The sequence below is a fragment of the Cervus canadensis genome, chromosome 1 (assembly GCF_019320065.1).
Source record: "Cervus canadensis isolate Bull #8, Minnesota chromosome 1, ASM1932006v1, whole genome shotgun sequence".
In the NCBI taxonomy this organism is placed as follows: domain Eukaryota; kingdom Metazoa; phylum Chordata; class Mammalia; order Artiodactyla; family Cervidae; genus Cervus; species Cervus canadensis.
Genome location: NC_057386.1, coordinates 16,493,934 through 16,514,217, shown reverse-complemented (window position 1 = coordinate 16,514,217; position 20,284 = coordinate 16,493,934). Strand labels below are relative to the sequence as shown.

The window sequence follows — 20,284 nt, the reverse complement described above, 5'->3', positions numbered from 1 at the left end:
GCGTTGGGTGGTTTTCATTGTACAGTTCTTATACACATTTTGTTAAACTGATTCTTTGAGTACTTCATATTTTTATGACTTACAAATAATAATGTCATCATTATCACTTTTTAAAAGTTCTGTTTATAATTGCTTACTGCTAGTATGTAGGAATATAGTAATTTCTAATACAGTGGCCTGTATCCTGTGATCTCAAATCTATTATTAAGTTTTGTTAGCTGTTGTGGAATCCTTAGAATTTTCTACACACACAAATGCATCATTTACAAAAAGCTGCTTTACTTTCTTTCCAATTTGTATGCCTTTATTTCTACATCTTGTCCTATTACTCTGGCTAGAACCTCTAGTGGCAATCTTAACTTTACAATTTTCCTTTTCTAGTTTCATTCTGAAACTTCACCACCAGGGATATAGGTGGGTCTTTCTTCAGGGTTCTGAAAAACTTCTCATGGTCCTTTTACATCTGAAGATCAGCACATCTCACTTTAGCTCTCAGTTCCTCCAGGGAATCAATCATTAACCACCTGAGACACACTCAAAAGTCCCAGTCCCTGAGTCCATACTCAATACTGTAGCATAGAATGAAACATCACTGCATTATGGAAAAGGGTTAAAATCTAACCTAGCTATATTTCAGAACAAGTCCAGATCTATCACCCAAATGCCCAGGTCCCATCCCTGTTTTTCTGTCCTTTTTAAGTGTGGGCAAAGAACTGTCCCCTTACCAGCTGCTACCTGACAAGAGTTTACTAAAAGCATATGCTTTGGGCTCCTTTTTTCTAGTTTTATTTCTCTATAGTTATCTTGCTTTCCATCTTTCAAAAATCACTGCAACCTATGGCATGCCTTCTTTTTCCAGAATTACTTTATATTTATTATATTTAATGTACTTAGGACTTCCCTGGTGTCTCAGATGGTAAAGCGTCTGCCCACAATGCGGGAGAGGCGAGTTCGTTCCCTGGGTCGGGAAGATGCTCTGGAGAGGGAAATGGCAATCCACTCCAGTCCTCTTGCCTGGAAAATCCCATGGATGGAGGAGCATGGTAGGCTATAGTCCATGGGGTCACAAAGAGTCAGACATGACTGAGCGACTTCACTTCACTTCAAACATTAATGGGGTTCTGGCTCCCAGGGAAAGTAGAGGATGTGCTTGATCTAAACTAGGAGTGGGGGTCAAAGAAAAGGGGGATGAGTGAACATTTAAAAAACCCATTATAAAATTAAAAAAATAAAAAACCCATTATATGGTGGCTGGTGCTGTGTATTACTTTACCTTCAAAACAATTCCAGGATGCATTACTATGCTCCTTTTAATGATAGAAAACAGATGTAGAAAGGTGAATTAACTGTCAAGGTTACACAGTTTAGTAACTAACACAGTGTACAAGCTCAGTTGTGTCTGACTCTTTGAGACCCCATGGACTTCAGCCTGTCAGGCTCCTCTCAGCCCATGGGATCTTCCAGGCAAGAATACTGGACTGGGTTGCCATTTCTTCCTTCAGGGGTTAGAAAGGAACAAGCAACATTCAAACTCAAGTCTGTAAAACTCTAAAACTCATACTCTTAGCCACTACACCATGAAATTATTCTTTGGCCCAAAGAATTGATGCTTAAGTGTGTTAGCTACTCAGTCGTGTGCAACTCTCTGTGACCCCATGGACTGCAGCCCGCCAGGCTCCTCTGGCCATGGCCTTCTCCAAGGGACCTTCCTAACCCAGGGATCAAACCTGGATCTCTTGCACTGCAGGCAAATTCTTTACCATCTGAGACACCCGGAAAACCCAGAGAATGGAGCAGTTTAATTCTGAGGTGGAATCTGAGAGTTCTAAAATTATTCATTCCCAAGGAAGTGGACAGTGTAGAATATTTTTCAAAAGAGTTCTGCAGTGTAGCAAAACTTAACTCTTTCCTATAGCACAGACTATGTATTTCATGACACTTCAAAGAATCAGACACATCTCTTGGAACAGTGCTCTCTTGTGAAATTTTTTCCATAATTATTCTTTTACACATTTAAAAACAAATTCACCTATCATAACCCTTAAATGATCAACCAGCTTTCAGCCAGGCTAAGGATATCAGAGCTCACTGTACTCCTAGCCCTTAGAGCCCCACATAAGAATTGAGTTTAGAGGTATTAATTAAATTTAGGGGAATTTTAATTCATTAAAAATTCTTTGCTTAGAGTGGTTGAGGAAAAGGGTGTATTGGAAATAAAGCACTGTCTATAGAAATTCTGAAAGCTGGGCTGAGTTCAAAGGTATAAAGAAGGTTCAAGAAGTGGGGGAACACCTCTTCTATATCCCAGGACATCCCCTGTGTCAGCAGGAGAGTTACTCCCACTTGGCATAGGCCGGTTTTTCTTATTTATTTGGTCTTTTGAAGGGCTGTACCACACGGCATGTGGGATCTTCCCCAACCAGGGACTGAACCCATGCCCCCTGCATAGGGAGCATGCAGTCTTAACTACTGGACCATGAGGAAAATCTGCATAGGCTGTTTAATGGGACTACAAAAGCATAGTGATTTTATTCCTCCCGCTCTTTTATAGTGCAAATAAGTAGTCCTGGACACAGAACCTGGTTCCATCACTGAGGAGGAGGATAGAACAAGAACAAATCACTTGGCTGGGCTTCAGCATCTTCATCTGTAAAATGAGGCAGCAAGATCTGATCAGGGCTGGAGATATCCTAGCACACATGCTCTCTCTCTCTCACCTCTTCTGTCTGCCGCAGGCACAGGCTCATGGCAGTGCTCTCTCTGTTGTAGCCCAAGACCTCAGACCCATCTCAAATAATTAGTTAATTAATCTAATTATAAATCAATCTCACTAAACACAAGAGAGAAAAAAGATTTATGTTATTGCTAGACTAGATGACTACTGCACCTCTCAACTCTAGCATGTTAATGACTTTTCAACTAAAACTCCACTCCTAACCCTCTCCCCACCCCCACTTAAATGCTCAGAAGTAAAAATTGGCACAAGTGTAGACCATTACCTTGTGCTCTGGAGTTGGCTATTAAGCAGAACCAAGAGCAACTTCCCCTATAAAACCCCCTGAATAAGCTGTTAGGGATAACAACAAACTGTTTATGGGACTCGGGCTACTATACATTGCTAGAAGTTTGCTGTGTTTTAGCAGCTTTCATATAAAAGTGAAGAGAAACTAAGTTAAATCCCCCAAAATCAGTGAACAAAAATGATCTCTTAGGAATTGCTAGTCTGAGTTCATGCTCTGAGTAATAACACCTGGATCCACACAGAGCTACAACTCTGAAAATAGACACAGAGGACCTGAAAGTAAGCAAAGAAAGAGTTATAAAAATGGAAGAGAACAACAGTTCAGCTAGAGGACGCCACACATTTCACACCTGCATAGGCAATGGGCATTAAAGTGGTATTAACCAGATAGGAGGGTACAGATCCTTAACCAGGTCAATGACAAGAAACATCACCTTAGGTTACTATTTCCTCAAACAAAAAGAAAACTTTAGCTTCAGGCCCGCCAGAATCTGACATTCCATGATCCACCATTTTCTCAAGCACACTTTCTCATGGTGTTCAGTCACGCTCACCTCCTCCTCCTGCTGGTAAGTTGCAGTAGCCTCATGGATACAGCTAGTTGTCTTGGCAAGCTCTCTCAAGAGAGCAGAGCTCTTCAAGGCCAGCAGGTGGTGCTCTTAATAAGCACAAACCTAAGACAACATGCTTTACCCCAAGGTTATACATCCTCTATTTCAAGCCAAGGTTTAGCTGGCTTGATTAAATGAGGTAATAAGGAAACAAGCTCCTCTTTCTGGAATACTAAAGGGTTGAGTGAGTGAAGTCGCTCAGTCATGTCCGACTCTTTGCAACCCCATGGACTGTAGCCCACCAGGCTCCGCCGTCCATAGGATTTTCTAGGCAAGAGTACTGGAGTGGGTTGCCATTTCCTTCTCCAGGGGATCTTCCCAACCCAGGGATCTAACCCAGGTCTCCAACACGGCAGGCAGACACTCTACCTCTGAGCCACCAGGGTGGTAACTAAAAGGTTATCACACCCTAATGTCTCCACCTTCCAGCCAGGGAGCAGTTCCTAAAATGAATGGGAGTGGCTAAGGTGTGGTAAGATGGGAGATGAAACTCTAGGATTAAGAGCTGCAATTGGTTCCCACCCCAACAAAGTACTCAGACTGGCTAGGAAACATCAGTAAAACTACAGAGAAATGAAAAGTTGGAAGTGCTGCCATCTTTAAATGTATTCTAGAGAAGAACGGGTGGCCCAGAGGTCAGGTTTGACCCACACAATATGCTGGCTGCTAGTCTTCACTATTACTTACTATTCTACACAAAAAGATATGGGGAATATCAATACTTCAGGAAGCACTATTCACATCTTTGTGGCCCTGGCAATCTTCCAGTTTACAAATGTGGCGTTCTGTATTCTGAGTGTGGCAGTTGTCTGAATCAAGTGAAAAATCCCAATAGTCACAATATTAGACACAATAATTAGGTCCCTGGGTCAAGCCACAGAACGTCTACTGTATTCATAGGCAGATATGTTAATGCTCGACTTGAGAAAGTATAACATATACTATTCTCCTTTACTGTCTCATAAAGAGAATTTAATGACCATCTCTCTTGTCCAAACCCCAAAGTCATAATTAGCATGTGTGTGTGTGTTTGTGTGTGACTGACAGAAGGGAGAGAGTGGGGAAAGGGTGGAGGTGGCTCAGAGAGAAGACAGAGACAGACAGGAAAATAAAGACCACAGGGACTACAGAATGACGGAGCAGGAGATGTTAGGCAGATGTCTTGGGCATATTTAGGTGATGGGAGAGAGAATTCATAACTATACAAGGTAATACTGTTGACAAAGCAATGACCAACATACTTATCAGCTGATAATGAACAGGCAAAAGATCTTATCAGAATCTTAATGTAACTATACAAGCTTCAGGCTTCTTTATTCAGATACGAGAGCATGCAGTTCAACAGTGTAATCTTAAGAGAATAACTCAACAAATGTTCTGGAGTCGTCTTGGTGTCTCTGCCTGAAGCTGCAGTCTGGAAATGGGCAGAAATCTGACTTCTCTTAATAACCTGGCAGGGCAGAAGCATGAATTATAGTGAAAAGAAGGACGGGAATCAGATTACTTGGGTTTAAATTTTGGAGCCTGCTACATCAGCTATGTAGCCTGAGATAAACCACAACCTCTCTAAGCCTATTTCTTGATATGTAAAACTGAAGTAACTTTACAAGACTACTGAGAAAACCAAATGAGACAAGAATAAGAGAAGTGCATGTAAACTATAAATGCTATACAAATATTATCTTAAGTTACATGAGCCATAATCCAAATGGCAAGAGAGGGTAAAAGTCAATGACTCTGGAATCTGAAGCACAGAGGAAAATGTTTATGTTCTAAATGTTCAAATGGTGAGGAGTTCATGAGCAAAAATGTTAAAAACTTCTCTATAGACTACAGAAGCCATAATTTGGATTGGTCTCATTGGTTTGCAAATAATCTCCCCATCTGGCCCCAACCTCCAGAATACTTAAGTTCTCTGAGGATAAGGGACTATGTTTCTCTCGCTACTCTGTCCTTCATAGCACCTTACAGATAGTCTGTACACATTTTTGAAAGGAGGGTAACCATAATTGGGGTTCATTATGTTCTAAAGTGTATTTTACTGCTCCATCACTCCTGATCTAAACCCTTGCCTAGTTTACTGTTCATGTTCCAAGTTTTCTAAATATTTCCACTCTTACGAGAAGTCACACAGCAGCAAGACTATTATACCATGTCCTTTCTTACAGCTGGAGAGAGTCTTAATAATAAGGCTTAGGGTAGCTAACAGATTTAGATGACCAAGAAAGAATCCAATCATTTGAAGAACAGATAAGAAATCTGAGGGGATTATGGTCATCTAATGTTTGATCAACTGTCAATTAGAAGAGGGGATTTTCTAGGATAGTTTATCAGCAATGACTGCTTTTATAAATAAAGTTTTATTTAAACAGTCACACTCCCCTCCTTATACATAGTCTACATACTGGTTTTGTTCTACAATGGCAGAGCTGCCTAGTTCCAACACAGACTAAACCTAGACAGTATGATCCATAAAGCCCAAATTATGTGTCCCTTTAAGAAAAAGATAATATACCACTCATGCTAAAAACCTGATTTTCTTCACATACCAGTAAGTAAAATTTACATCCAACATAATTCTCATTCCCCAGACCCCAATTATGGTTACCCTCCTTTCAAAAACGTGTACAGACTATCTGTAAGGTGCTATGAAGGACAGAGTAGCGAGAGAAACATAGTCCCTTATCCTTAGAGAACTTAAGTATTCTTAAGGTTGGGGCCAGATGGGGAGATTATTTGCAAACCAATGAGACCAATCCAAATTATGGCTTCTGTAGTCTCTAGAGTAGTTTTTAACATTTTTGCTCATGAACTCCTCACCATTTGAAATGTAATTTTTCTTTATTTAGATGTTTTTTCTGGCCACACTGAGAGGCTTGTGGGATCTCAGTTCCCTGACCAGGGACTGAACCTAGGCCCTTGGCAGTCAAACAGCAGAGTCCCAACCACTGGACTGCCAGGGAATTCCAAAATGTAATTTTTAGAAAAATTATAAACTCAGGACAATTACAGGCTTCCCTGGTGGCTCAGTGGTAAAGAACCTGCAGAAGACACAGGTTCAATCCCTGGTCTGTGAAGATCCCACGTGCCACAGAGCAATGAAGCCCCCCATGTGCCACAACTATTGAGCCTGTGCCCTAGAGCCCAGGAACCTAACTACTGAAGCCCACACGACACAACCACTGAAGCCCAAACTGTTCTAGAGCCTGTGATCCGCAACAAGAGAAGCCACTGCAACGAGAAGCCCATACACCACAATGAAGAGTAACACCCGCTCACGGCAACTAGGGAAAAGCCCATGCATGCAACAACAGAGACCCAATGCAGCCAAAACATATAAATAAATTATATATTTTTTAAAAAATTATATATAAAAAAGAAACTAAAATACACATTAAAAATATTTTATACCAACACCCTGGCATGTTAAAATCTATTTCTTCAATCAGACTTCAGTCACAGTAAAATCTAATTTCAGTTATCAATTATTTTTAAAATTTAAATACTGTATAGTTGATGTGCAATATGTTAGTTTCACATGTAAGTTATTAATTCTAAATGTAAGTTATTATTCTAAAGTAACAGAAAAGGTAGAGGATCTTGCCATACATTATAGAAAAAAAAAATACTGTACCTCGATCTTCATTATTTATTCAAATTTCCTTTTACTTAACTCCCACAGGATTCTTCTTCAGGAGTCATGAACTCTGAGATGGTTCCTTTGGTGTCCCTACTGCCCAAGGTTTTTATACTCTGGGGGATGGGCAAGACCCACAGCAAGACTCAATATGGATAAGAGGAGTGACTTTCTTTTGTGAGGTGGGAGAAAAGCAATTATGAAAAGGGAGGTGGGAAAGAAAATCGGCAGACACAGAGGCTCATCAGGTAGATCAACTTTAAAAAAAAAAAACAAAAACAAACACAAAACCCAGCACAGGCGAACTCTGAGGACCTGTGCCTGTGCACACCTGAGAAAGCGGTCACGCAGCCGTAGAACGTGCACCCCAGGATGAGGACGTGCGCCCACACAGCGCTGCCCGGGCTGTATTACATCGTAACACAGGCGGCTGTCTCACCCTCACCACCTCAAGCATTAGGGCGAAAGCTCTTAGCAAGCTGTGATGTTTGAGTGCCACGTTCTGGTCTAGGGGATCTGTTGTGCACGATGTGCAAAATCCTATGAAAAGATGCTGTTGACAGTAATACGATGTGCAAAATCCTAAGAAAAGATGCTGTTGACAGTAATACCTGGACTGTATCAGAATCTTGGCCAACTGTCCTTCACTTTGAACCCTTTAAGTCTCACTCATTAGACTTCATGGAGCCTTTCTTACCGTCTGGAAATGCTAGAACCGGGTGAACACAGGAGTCCAACTGGGAAAGGCGTTCCAACAGAGGGGCTTCGTAGTGGATTTCTGGAGGCATGGTGCCGGCATTGCCTGAGCCGCACAGCGCGCAGGAAGGGTTCACATCACAGCCAGAACGCGCTGAGCTGTTCCGGTGAACCTGGGAAAAGCCAGATGACACTCCATTCAGGGTCTGATAAAAACTCAGCTCCCCATTCAGTATTCCAAAGATTCAAAATTCCCTCTCTAGATACATATATGACACAGTTAATAAAAAGTTTGATCAGTTTGTTAAAAGATTTCCATTTCTCCAACACACTAAACTTCAAAGTAATTAAGTAAATCCACTTCTTCTCCAATAAAGAGATCTAATTATGTGAAGCCCATTAAGTGCTTGAGAACACTTTACAATACCTGTTTCTACCACCATGATGCTTTTCCACCATCTGCTACAGTGACTAGCTGGCTCCAGATTTCTAGGTAGATGTGATTTGCCCTCTTTAGCAACTTCATCCACCAAAGAGCCTTACTAATGAATAACCAACCACACCTTTCCTGTTCTTTTTGTATCTCCAAAAAAAGAATTTCAGGAGGTCTGAAACAACATGGCAAGTTTCTCTGGACTACACTCAACTCATTAGCTGCTCTTTAACCTAGCCTAAAATCTACTGTTATAAAGCTCATATTTAAGTAATGAAAATGAATTTGGTATGGTTAGTGTTCATACCCATAGTCTTTGTGTCAATTAGATTAATTCCAAGGGGATAAAAATCATTTTCATTAAACTTCTCTTATATAAATATGGGCACAATAAGAAAACCTCCCTAGTTAAGTCCACAGTGAAAATAAGTCTTCAAACGATGTAACTGTTTTGTGTTTAAATGATAGAATTTTTAGAATTTTTAGAATTTTATGCTTTAAACTTCAGGTCATGCTGAATGCAGGATCCGTAGGCTCTAGTGTTAGGAGTTGGCATTTGCCAAATCATAACCATGAGAAGTCACCCGGGCAGCATGCAGTCCTAGAAGAAATGATTTGCCTGTGGAATGACACTATGACATGGGACGCTAAGAGCAAGGGAGTGTCAGAATAAAGACAAAGAGTAGCATCGAAACTCCATAACGACTGCAAGAACTACATCTGGTTTCAGCACACACATCTCTTTGAAAGCTGTTTGTTCACGGACATGCACAGAAGAAAGATAAATATGAGAACAATTCGGTCTTTATCAACCTTCCTCAACTGCCTCCTCCTTGCAGTGACATAGATGGGTGGTATTCAAATAAGGCCCTGTGAAGGTCAGACTGGACAACTTACACTACAGTAAAAGAATTCTAGTAAGCAACAATTGTCTCTGAAAGGAAATCACACCAACTAAACATGCACTTCTGGTAGACAACATTAACTGGTACTGTTTTGGAAAAAATACCTCTTGCAACCTATTTAAACCAGGGCTGGATTTCTGGGGAGATAACATTTTGAGGTAGAGAAAGAGGGACCTACATTACCAGGAACAAAAACTAGAGACCACCAGTAGATGAACGGGAGAATTTAGGTAATTAGAATCCAAAAACTGCACCAAAACTTTAAATATTGACTAGATTAGAAAAATATATAAAAATCAAAACAAGAAATCTTAAAAGGGAGGTATATTTTCTCCTCATGAAGTAAACCATTACATGAACTAGCTCTCCAAGTGGGCAATGAACAACACTCCATTTTTTTATGGCTAGAGTGCATCCCTCACGTCATTCAGAGACTAGTTGTAAAGTAAAAAGAATACGGCAAGAAAAACAAACTAAGAATAAAATTAAAGTAAAAGCTGAAATTACCAAAAGAAAAAATACATGACAGAAACAGCAAATTAAAGAACTGCCCAAACCCACCTCAAGAAAGGGGTAGACAGGATAGAGCAATTAATTACATAAACGATAATACTGGCTACAGTTTATGGGGTCGTAAAGAGTTGGACACGACTGAGCGACTGAACTGAACTGAATGAAGAGAAAAAGGGAAAGATGCAAACATATAAGAACTTAAAAAAAGCAATAGCTAAGTGATAAAACCACTTAACCACTGGATCAGCCGGGAAGTCCGCTAGTATTATTAAGAGAAAATTTGGGGAATTTTTTGAAGGATAGTTTGGGCAACTTTAAACACACACACAGAGAAAAGACGTCAAATTATACACATGAATTTTATTTTTAAAAAAACCCACAAAAAAGAAAAACAACCTACCATGAGCAAGTGTGATTTACTCCTGGATATCAAAACTATTTGACATTAGTGTATCAATTAACACAATTTCATGCTGGCCATTCAACATTTCTACTTCGATGTCTTAAGAGGCAACCAAAGTTAAGTGACTTCAAAACTCTGCTCCTAACTCTTCTCTACTTTCAGTAGCTCAGTCTTAAAATCCCTGGACTAATCCTAAACTCCATTTCCTCCTCATACCCCAAAACCAGTCATGAAATCCTATCACTGCTGCCTTCTAAAAGTATCCAAGATCAGACCACTTTATACACCCTCAAGTGCAGTTCTCATTTGGGTTTCTTAAATAGTCTCCTAATTGGTGTTCCTGCTTGCCCCTCCCTTCAACTATTGTGTAATCTTGTTTCACAACCTTAATCAAATCATGATGCAGTTCTCTGCTCAAAACCTTCTGATGGCTCCTCATCTCACAAGGAATAAAAGCCAAAGTTCTTGCAATGGTACACACAAAATGGTACCTACGCCATCTGTTACTTCTGTCCCTTCTCTGACTTCATTTCCCTTTCCTGCTTTTCTCCTAGCTCATGCCACCAGTTCCTCTGACTTCCCTGCTACTTCCCCAAAATGGCAGGCAAATTTCCTGATCTTTACACTTGGCCCTTCTATTAGCTCCAAGGTTATCCCCTCACCTCAGGTCTTTTTCTCAAATGTCATCCTCTTAAAAAAACAACTTTTATTTAGAAACACACAAGTGAGAAGAGTCTCTATTCTTGACTATGACAAAAAAACACATTCTGGAATATGTTTAACTGACATTTTAGGCACAAAACTTAAAGTCATTAATTTTTAATATGCTACAAATTAATCTATAATCAAATTCAATAGGCTTTTGGTACAGAAGGGAGAAGAGGCAAATGGAATTTAAACCAAGTACAAACCAGAAAAACAAATGCTAAGGGTGAAAGTTCCCAGAAAATTTCTGATAAGCAAAGGCAGAAGGGAGTGACTTGCTGACCACATGTTAAAAGTATGAATCAGGGACATCAAAAGGAGGGTGGGGGAAGAAGCTGGATTCACATCAAAACAAATCCCAAAGGCATTAAAAAGATTTAAATTATGTTTATTAAATTAATTATTAAATTATGTTTTAAATTATTTATTAAATTATTATGTTTAAACTGTAAAAGAAAAACCATGGGGCAACATCCAGTAGTTAAAAAGTGTGAGCAATGGGGCCAGGCTGTTTGAGCCCTAACTGCTACTGAGCTGTATAAACTGAGACAAGTTACCTAAGGCTTCATTCGTAACAACAGCTGCTTATCTGACAAGGCTGCTGTGAAAATAAAAACCATTTAGAATAGTGTCTGGTCTCACTGTTACTTGTAGTCATACAAAAGACACCATTTTCATTTACAGTCGAAGAAGGAAGAAAAGGACATCAACCATAAAGATCACTGATATTAAATCCTAGCTTTTATGTTACTTGTGTGACCCCTCAAATTTATTCATCTGTTAATAAAGGATCAATAATGCCAATTTCATGGGACTGTGAGAAATATGATTTTGCAAGCTGTTAAAATACTACACAAGTGCTAGCTAAATTAATGTACATCAAAGTTCCTCACAAAAGCACTGCGGACACTTAAGAGCCTGATGATTTGTTGTGAGGAGCTGTCCTGCACACTGAAGGTGAGCCCCAGCTTCCCTGGCCTCTACTCACAGTGCAAGTGATGCCCACCCCCCCCCCCCCCAGACAAATCAGAACCGACCACAAGGTCAAAGATCTCCTAGGGCGGGCTGGTCAAGATCATTGAGAACCAGGTGGCTCAAGTTATGATTATCATTCTTAGTAAAACTCAAAGCACAGGCACCCATTAAATATTAATAGTGAGAAAGAAGAAATGCCTCAAGACTACATCAACCAAGGCGAAAGGACTCAAGAGCAAGAGTGAAGAGGCTTCCATGAAACAAAATGGTAATTAGAACATAGAAAATTATTTCAATGCCTTGAATAACTCAAATATGTTTAAACTGATGACTTCATAATCGTACACACCACCCCCTCCACAAAGACTTTATTGACTGTCCTTGGAAGACGGTAGGAAATTAAAAAAAATCAACTTATTACTTGAAAATCGGTAGATAAAAGGATATCAACACGAATCATGCTTCCCCTCCCCCACCCCACAGACTGTACTTAAGGGTAAACCAATAGTAGAAAAGGGCATTTTTCTCTTTAAAGACATAGTCTAGCTAATAAACTAAGAATAAATGGTATGAGTAGAACATAACTTCAACTCCTGATGCAACAAGGGCGTCCAGGCAATGGCCAATACTGACTAATAACACGAGAGAGACAAGATATTACATGTCTTCTCATGCGAGTGCCCTTACCAAAACAAAAACCTAGATTTAAGTTTCTATATGCAGACTTTAATGCAGTAAAAGTAAGAGATTAAGGAATATACAGAGGGATGGATATAATGGTAAAATGTGGTCAATGCTAACAGTAGAATCTAGGAGATACAGCTGCTCACTGCAAAATATACACATGATACTATGTTTGGATAATATCATAATGAAATTTTGGAAAAGAAAACAACGACCCCGCAGAATTTCTTCTGCCATGATGGATTAAGAATGATCATGCTTATCTTTTAGCCATAAACTAGAAAACCAGACAACACACAGCTTAAGACAGAAACAAACGAGGTGGCCTGTGACTGTTCCGGCTTTCTGCCTGGAGGCACAGCACAGACCTGCTCAGCAGGTGAGGGGTTCCAAGCAGAGCGTGACGGCTCCACTGAGTTGAGGAAACAAACTTCCAGAGACTGAAGTGCAGAGGCTCAGGTGACGGATAACCATGAGGCAGAACTCTTCAGAAAAGGAAGCCATACAGAAAGAGAGCTCCAGAAATCATGAGATTCCCTCAAGTGTTCATGGAACACTAAGAATCCCAGGTAGAGTTCAACTTCATCAGGTCAGGCGAAGATGCACCAAGGAGCTATGGAACGAACAGTCCCCAGATTTCACAGTGGCAGAGAGACTTCCCCACTGTGACCGGTCAAGTGGCATGGAGCATTCAAAAAGACCCCACAAGACCCGGTTACTCTACACTCTCCCTAATAAAGGAAAAACTGAATCTCAAATAATTTAGCTGCCAATAAAACAAAGCCTCTTTAAAGGAAGATAATAGAATCTCTATGCTTCAGTCACATAAAATTAAATGTCCAACATCCAAAAAAACATTGTTAGATATGCCAAGAGGCGAGAAAGTTACATCACAGGGATACAATCAGAAAATTCTAAGTCACAGGATAAATAACTGGAATAACCCAGTTTTCTCAACAAATAAATTGCAAGGAAAGGGGGTATGATGGATAGCTTACAACAAACCAACACTCTTACTTAGAACTAGAATAGCCAGATTTAAAAAAAAAAAAAAAAGGAAATATAACTTTAAGATATGAGAGAAATGTTAAAACAATGACAATACTGAGGAGTCAAGATTCCAGAGGGGATAGAACCACTGAAGTGTTGAGTTGCTTCTTATTGGGGACAATGGGTGATTTCTGAGTGATGCTTAGAATCTGGTGCCCTGATGGAGGGTCACTTCTGGGTACAGAGAAATGAGCAGAGGTTCTGATGATTTTGTAGGGCTGAAGGGACAACTTTAGAGACTTCAAAAGCCAAATTCCCAGTGAAAAGAAAGGATGGGAAATTACAAATGACAAGTCAGGTGCTCCCATTCCTAAGGCATTTGGAGAATTCTGAAGCTGTGATGGGTAGGAGTCTAAAAAGCTAAGCAGAAAGCCTCTGGAGAGCAGAGTGTTTCTGGCGGGCTCACTGAGGAGCAGGCTACAGTTAAGAGTTCATGAGACACACGAGGGCACTGGTCACTGAATCAACTGGAAATGGGAATAAGAAACAAGGCTGTGCCTTAAGAAAGGACCACTTCTTACGTGGCATCTAAAATGCCAAGTACACTGGTATTAAGAAGTATATGCAACATAAAAATCAAGTTTGTATGTGCACAGCCATTAAAACAGTAAATGCAAGTACATCAAATGTTGAAAGAAAATGTACAATCGTCTGACTTTTCCTACAACCTTATGTAGACTGCTTGAAAACAAAATGGCATCAGTAAATCAATGTTGTGAATAAAGTCTCCATATTTTATATTTATTTCAGCATACTTAAAAAAGAAACACCTACTTCATCTACTCATGATTTTAGAATGAGATGTTAGGAAATGGAAAATGTTGGTCGGTAAGGGCTTCATTTTCAATTTCAGTATTGCCAAGTATCCAAACATCACCTACAAAGAGATTACAGAACAGAAAGCAGATGTTCTGAAATGATTCTCTTGGAATCATTGTAATTCATGCACACACTTAATCAGGATTACTTTACCAAGGTTCTCTTTATCAAGTTAGTTGGGGAAACGAAATAAGACATTCATTTAAACAGAAGACTTTTAAGTCTTTAATGTCTTTTATGAATTTCTGAGTGGAAGATATGGCATGAAGCACTCTCTGAATTGATTCACCCATCACATTACAGTGGTGGCAGATACCTCAAACTATCCAAGAGCTCATCACTACTCTGAAATCAAGACAGTTACTACACCTGCTGCTAAATCTTGTTATTTAGGAGATTCAACCAGTCAATCCTAAAGGAAATCAGTCCTGAATGTTCACTGGAAGGACTGATGCTGAAGCTGAAACTCCAATAATTTGGTTCTGGCCACCTGATGTGAAGAACTGACTCACTGGAAAAGATCCTGATGCTGGGAAAGATTGAAGGCAGGAGGAGAAGGGGATGACAGAAGATGAGATGGTTGGATGGCATCACTGATGCAATGGACATGAGTTTGAGTAGGCTCCGGGAGTTGGTGATGGACAGAGAAGCCTGACATGCTACAGTCCATGCGGTCACAAAGAGTCAGACATGATTGAGCAACTGAACTGAATAAATTTATATACCACAAAATTTAACAACTGTGTCAACATACTTGGTTTCCCCTATAAGCTAATGTCTTTTATTCTGTGCATTAAAAAAAAAATTTATTCTGATAAAATTCCACAGACTTTATCACACTGCCAAAGGCTTGATCAGGAGAAAGAAATTCCGAGATGCAAGAAACAGAAAAGAATTCAACACCAAGGCTGGTCTTGGGATACCAGCCACAGAAGTAGCAAGAAGTTTAAAATCTACTCCGTATTTTGGTGGAAAAAGCCAACTGCAAGAAAGTGAAAGCCCAGTCCCAACCTACGTTCATATAAGAGGTCCAAATTCACCTGAATTCTGGAAGTATCTTCAGAAGCTAATGGAAAAACTGTGGTTTAAAGACACTTTCACAGTCCAGGGATCACAAGACTCCTACAGAAAACATGCCTCCCTGGCCATGGCCCCAGACGAGCTGTGAAAGATGTTATAAATCATACAAGAACACAGACCGTTATAAGGAAGTCACTACGTGTAGAAATAGGAAGAAGCGGTCTTCAGTGAACTACAAATAGAAAAATTAGAAAACAACTTTTAAAATAAGTATATTAAAATTTTTCATAGTGATAATGAGAGGAATACAAGTCATGAGACAAGTACAGGATTAAAAAAAAAGTTTCTAAAAGTACTTAAGAGGATGTTTCTAAAACTGATTCTAAGGAAAAAAGTACACACTGAAATAAAAAGCCAACTGGTAACCAAAGCTAGTGTTCCTCCTGATGAGGAGGAACAGTCAGAGAAGACCACATGAAATAAAGCAAAGGAAGACAGATATGAACTTGCAAAGTATAAAAAGAAATGAAGCAATATGGAACAGGGAATGAAGATCAACAACAACACAGACATTTATATTTAAAAAGAGAACAGAAAAGGAAAAATCGGAAGAAATAATGATTAGAAAAATGTCAAAACTCAAGCCAAATAAGAACTCTCAGAATGAGGGTGCAAAAACCAAGATCTAGTGGCTAAAAACCAATTCATACGTCTAAATATGTCCCTTGATATTGCAGAACATAAAACCAAAACATACACACACAAAAAACCCCCAAAAGTAAGGGACTGGGGTAAAGATTTTAGTTACCAGAGAGAAGATACAGATAATCTATAAAGAAACAATTAAACTGATACCAGAATTTTCAACAAGTATTGGAAGGCAATGAAATTATCTTTAAAGTGCTGAATACAAAAGTTTAAATATAGTTAAGCCATCATTCAAGAATAAAGGCAAAATATAACTGTGTATTCACAAATACACACATATGCAGACACATTTCACACATAAATGTTAATTCTGTATGTTTTTAATAAATAAAGACTTTACAGCTCATACCACTATTGGAAGGCTACCACATGTATTCATCAAGAATGGAATGGGATATAAGAAGCAAAAGTGAACAAGAACGGCAAAAGTGTTGGTAAATATAAGTAAGTAATTAAGTGTGAACTTAATGACTAATTTGGGAGGGACTGAAAAGCAAGATAACTAAGACAATAAAAACAAATTATAGATAAATAAATTACTGACACAAAACTGAAAGAGATGGAAAAGGATGTATCTAGCAAGTGTACTTACCAAAGAAACCCATTTAAAGTTAAAGCATGAAGAGAGACCAAAAGGGAAACAACATAATGATTAAGATGAAGAAGAAATAACAACCATTAACTAGGATGTACCTAACCAGCCATCCTAGAACTATATGAACATACATGAATTAAAAAAAAAAAAAAAAAAGAAAGAAATGAGCTTGAGGTTGGGGAAACGAGAGAGGTGGTTTAAGGGTATAAACTGACTACTAGTTGATAAATAAGTCCTGGAGATCTAATGCACAGTACAATGAATTATAGATGATGCCACTGTATTATTAACAGCAAATGTGCTAAGAGACTAGATCTTAATTATTCTCACCACAAAAAAGAAATGACAACTATGTGACATGATATAAATGTTGGTGTTAGCTCAGGCTATAATGGCAATCAAACTGCACTTTAACTTGCACAATACACATAGCAAACAGGTTTCAAACAAACCAACAGAAGGTAGACCAAAGGATATAGAAGATACGAACACAATTATTAAGTCAAAGATATGAGTGAAATTTAGAACCCTGAAGTCAAGAAACAGGATACAAATACACTCACCCCCAACAAGCAGTGCCTTTTAAGGAAATGTGCACTATTTTATAAAAGCTGAACTAAAATTATGTACATCAACATGGAAATCTTGAAAACACAATACTGAATTAAAACACACACATACACACCCCCAAACCACAAACACACACACACACCAAAAAACCAAACCAACCCGCAGAAAGTGCACAGCGCAACAGCTGTGCTGCGCTCTGTGCTCTGTGATTACCCCCTTCTAGTGGCCACAAAGAAGGTAAAGGAGATAGAGAGAATAAAAGGACCACTGGTTATCTACAACTTTCTTTTAATATTAAAAAAAAAAAACATGAAGTAAAAAAAATAAAAATGCTAGCATTTAGGAGGGTGCATACATCAATGTTTGTTACATTGGTCTTTATACATCACAGAATTAAAATAATCAGAGGAGGAGGCAGGTAAACCTGTAATTTTTCCTATACAAAGAGAACTTAAGTTCTTCACATAATAAATTTAGTAGTACAGAAGAGTGCCAGAAAACTGGCAGGGGGAATAAAAGAAGTTCAAATATTAATATTTCAGAGCAAAGGTATATTAACTTTGAAAACTGCTGAAATCCAAGAATCAAATTGCGAATAGCACCAATCAGTCTGTCTTCTAGACTTGAAGTGAGAAAAGGATTCAACTATCTTATGAGCAGCAAAGACAAGGACCAATGGCCAGTGTACTAAGAATAGTGACACCTTCCCAGATCCTACCTCCAAATTCATAGCTGCCCAGAACCACAGAATGTCACCGTTAATTATAAATTGGGTCTTTGCATATGTAATTAGTTTAATATGAAGTACTACTGGATTTGCTGCTGTTTAGTCACTAAGTCATGTCCCACTCTTTGTGACCCCAAGGACTGTAGCCCACCAGGCTCCTCTGTCCATGGGATTTCCCAGGCAAGAATACTGGAGTGGGTTGCCATTTCCTTTTCCAGAGGATCTTCCCAACCTAGGGATCGAATCCACTTCTCCTGCATTGCAGGAGGATTTCTTTACCACTGAGCAACCAAGCCTTAAATCCAATGACAGGCATCCTTATAAGGCTACACGAGAACACAGACACACTGGCAAGGTGATCATGTGAAGATGGAAGCAGAGGTGGGAACTAAGACGCTTCAAGCCAAAGGATGCTAAGGCTGCCTGCACGAAGTGGCAAGAAAGGATTCTTCCCTGGAGATTTCAGAGGCCAGGCAAGGGCTGACACTGATTTCAATATCAGACTTCTAGCCTCCAGAACTGGGACAGGAAACTAATTCAATCAGCTGCTAAGTTTTTCCTAATGATAAACACAAAGTCTAGGTAGATAAAATTATTTTTTTTTAATGACAAAAGAGGAAAAAAAAAAAAAAAAACCAAAACCAAAACCCTTTGTGTGGGGACTACAAGTAGAACACTGTAGAACAAAGGAAAAGAAGGCAAATCTGAGAAACTGAGAAAAAACATACTTCTGGAAAACTATTAAACAAGTTCAATAAAACAATTCATGAAACTTCTGGTGTCTCAAAAAAAAAAAAAAAAAGAGTATAAGATAACTCAGCCTCTATTATAAAGTTAGAGAGTAAAGGAAAAGGGCAAGATGACACAATAATGTAAACTTAACTGTCATTCCTTCGCATACGGGAGAACCAAAGGGCTGAAGACGGCGAGAGAGAAGTTAACAGCTAGCTAACATCTGAATACTTATGATTTGTGTTCAAAATATGCCAGTCACTTCAGGAATCTAATTTAATGATCACAACAATGTTGTAGAGCAGGTAGTAAGAGCTAGGAAAAAAGAAAAGGGAACAATAACATTGATAACTGGTATACTTAAAAGAGGCAACTACGAACTTAAGAGAAAAAAAACCCAAAGTGTCACCACATTTCTTCTATAACAACAGAAAGAAACAGAGGCACATAAAAACACTGAAGCACAGTCTGGTGCAGTGCTGCAATGGTAAAAATATTCTGCATTAGTGCAACTAAACACGTTAGCACCAGTCATACGACTACTCAATACTTGAAATGGGGCTGGTGTGGGTGATGGACTGAATTTTTTAATTCTAATTTTAAATAGCTACATGTGGACAGCAGATACCATACTGGACAGCACAGAGTAAAATCAGTTACCAATAAGAAGGAGAGAAACTAAGACTGGCCAAAACAAAATATAGCACACAACTGCTCTCTTCTGCCGACCAAAAGACACAAGGAAGAGTTTTAAGGGACAAAAATTATGATCTAAGAACTTGAAATACAAACTGTTGCTAAAATCACTGAAGAACCACAAATTCAAATTCAAAACTCACATAAAGAAATTCCCTCCTGGTCCACTGGGTAAAGACTCCGAGCTCCCAATGCAGGGGGCCCAGGTTTGATCCTTGGTCAGGGAACTAGACCCCACATGCTGCAACCAAGACCCAGTGCAGCAAAAAAATAAAAGGTATATGAAGACATTCAACACACGTTGAAATGCTGTTATCAAAATCATCCTAAATAAGTATACTTTTATGTTATTTCAAAAACCATATAGAAAACAAAACATTAAATTTATTTAAATTTAATGAGAAAAGTGCATACAACTAAATGAGAAAAATGCATACAACTAAACATTAGTGTTAAGAAAAGTAAAATGAAAGACAAAAAACTACTGGAGACAGGAGTCACACAAAGAGGATATAAATTTATTAAACTGTACTAGACAGTTTTTTTAAAAAATCAACACAACAGACCACAAACGTAAGCAGAAACTATAGAAACATTTTGACCAAAATGCTATAAAAATTAATAGTTCATAACAAACACTTAAAAAGAAAAACTAACAATTTAGAATCTAAAAACTCAATTCTTAACTCCTGGGAAAAAAACTAAAAAACTCAAAGGCAACTTACAAATAGCAGAAAAAACACTTCCTTCACACATCAAAGGCTGTGGAATGCTATCCAAAAC

General features: G+C 38.8%; 1 protein-coding gene across 4 annotated transcripts in view; it reads right to left on the bottom strand.

Annotated features, from left to right (window-relative positions):
- The window catches only part of KANSL1 (KAT8 regulatory NSL complex subunit 1), a 173,093-nt gene that overhangs the window by 9,979 nt on the left and 142,830 nt on the right, over positions 1–20,284 (bottom strand). For all 4 annotated transcript variants that reach the window (XM_043465761.1, XM_043465750.1, XM_043465769.1 and 1 more), the window contains one exon: positions 7,968–8,139. In XM_043465761.1, the coding sequence (XP_043321696.1) occupies positions 7,968–8,139 (172 nt within the window). The remainder of the gene's footprint in view (positions 1–7,967; positions 8,140–20,284) is intronic.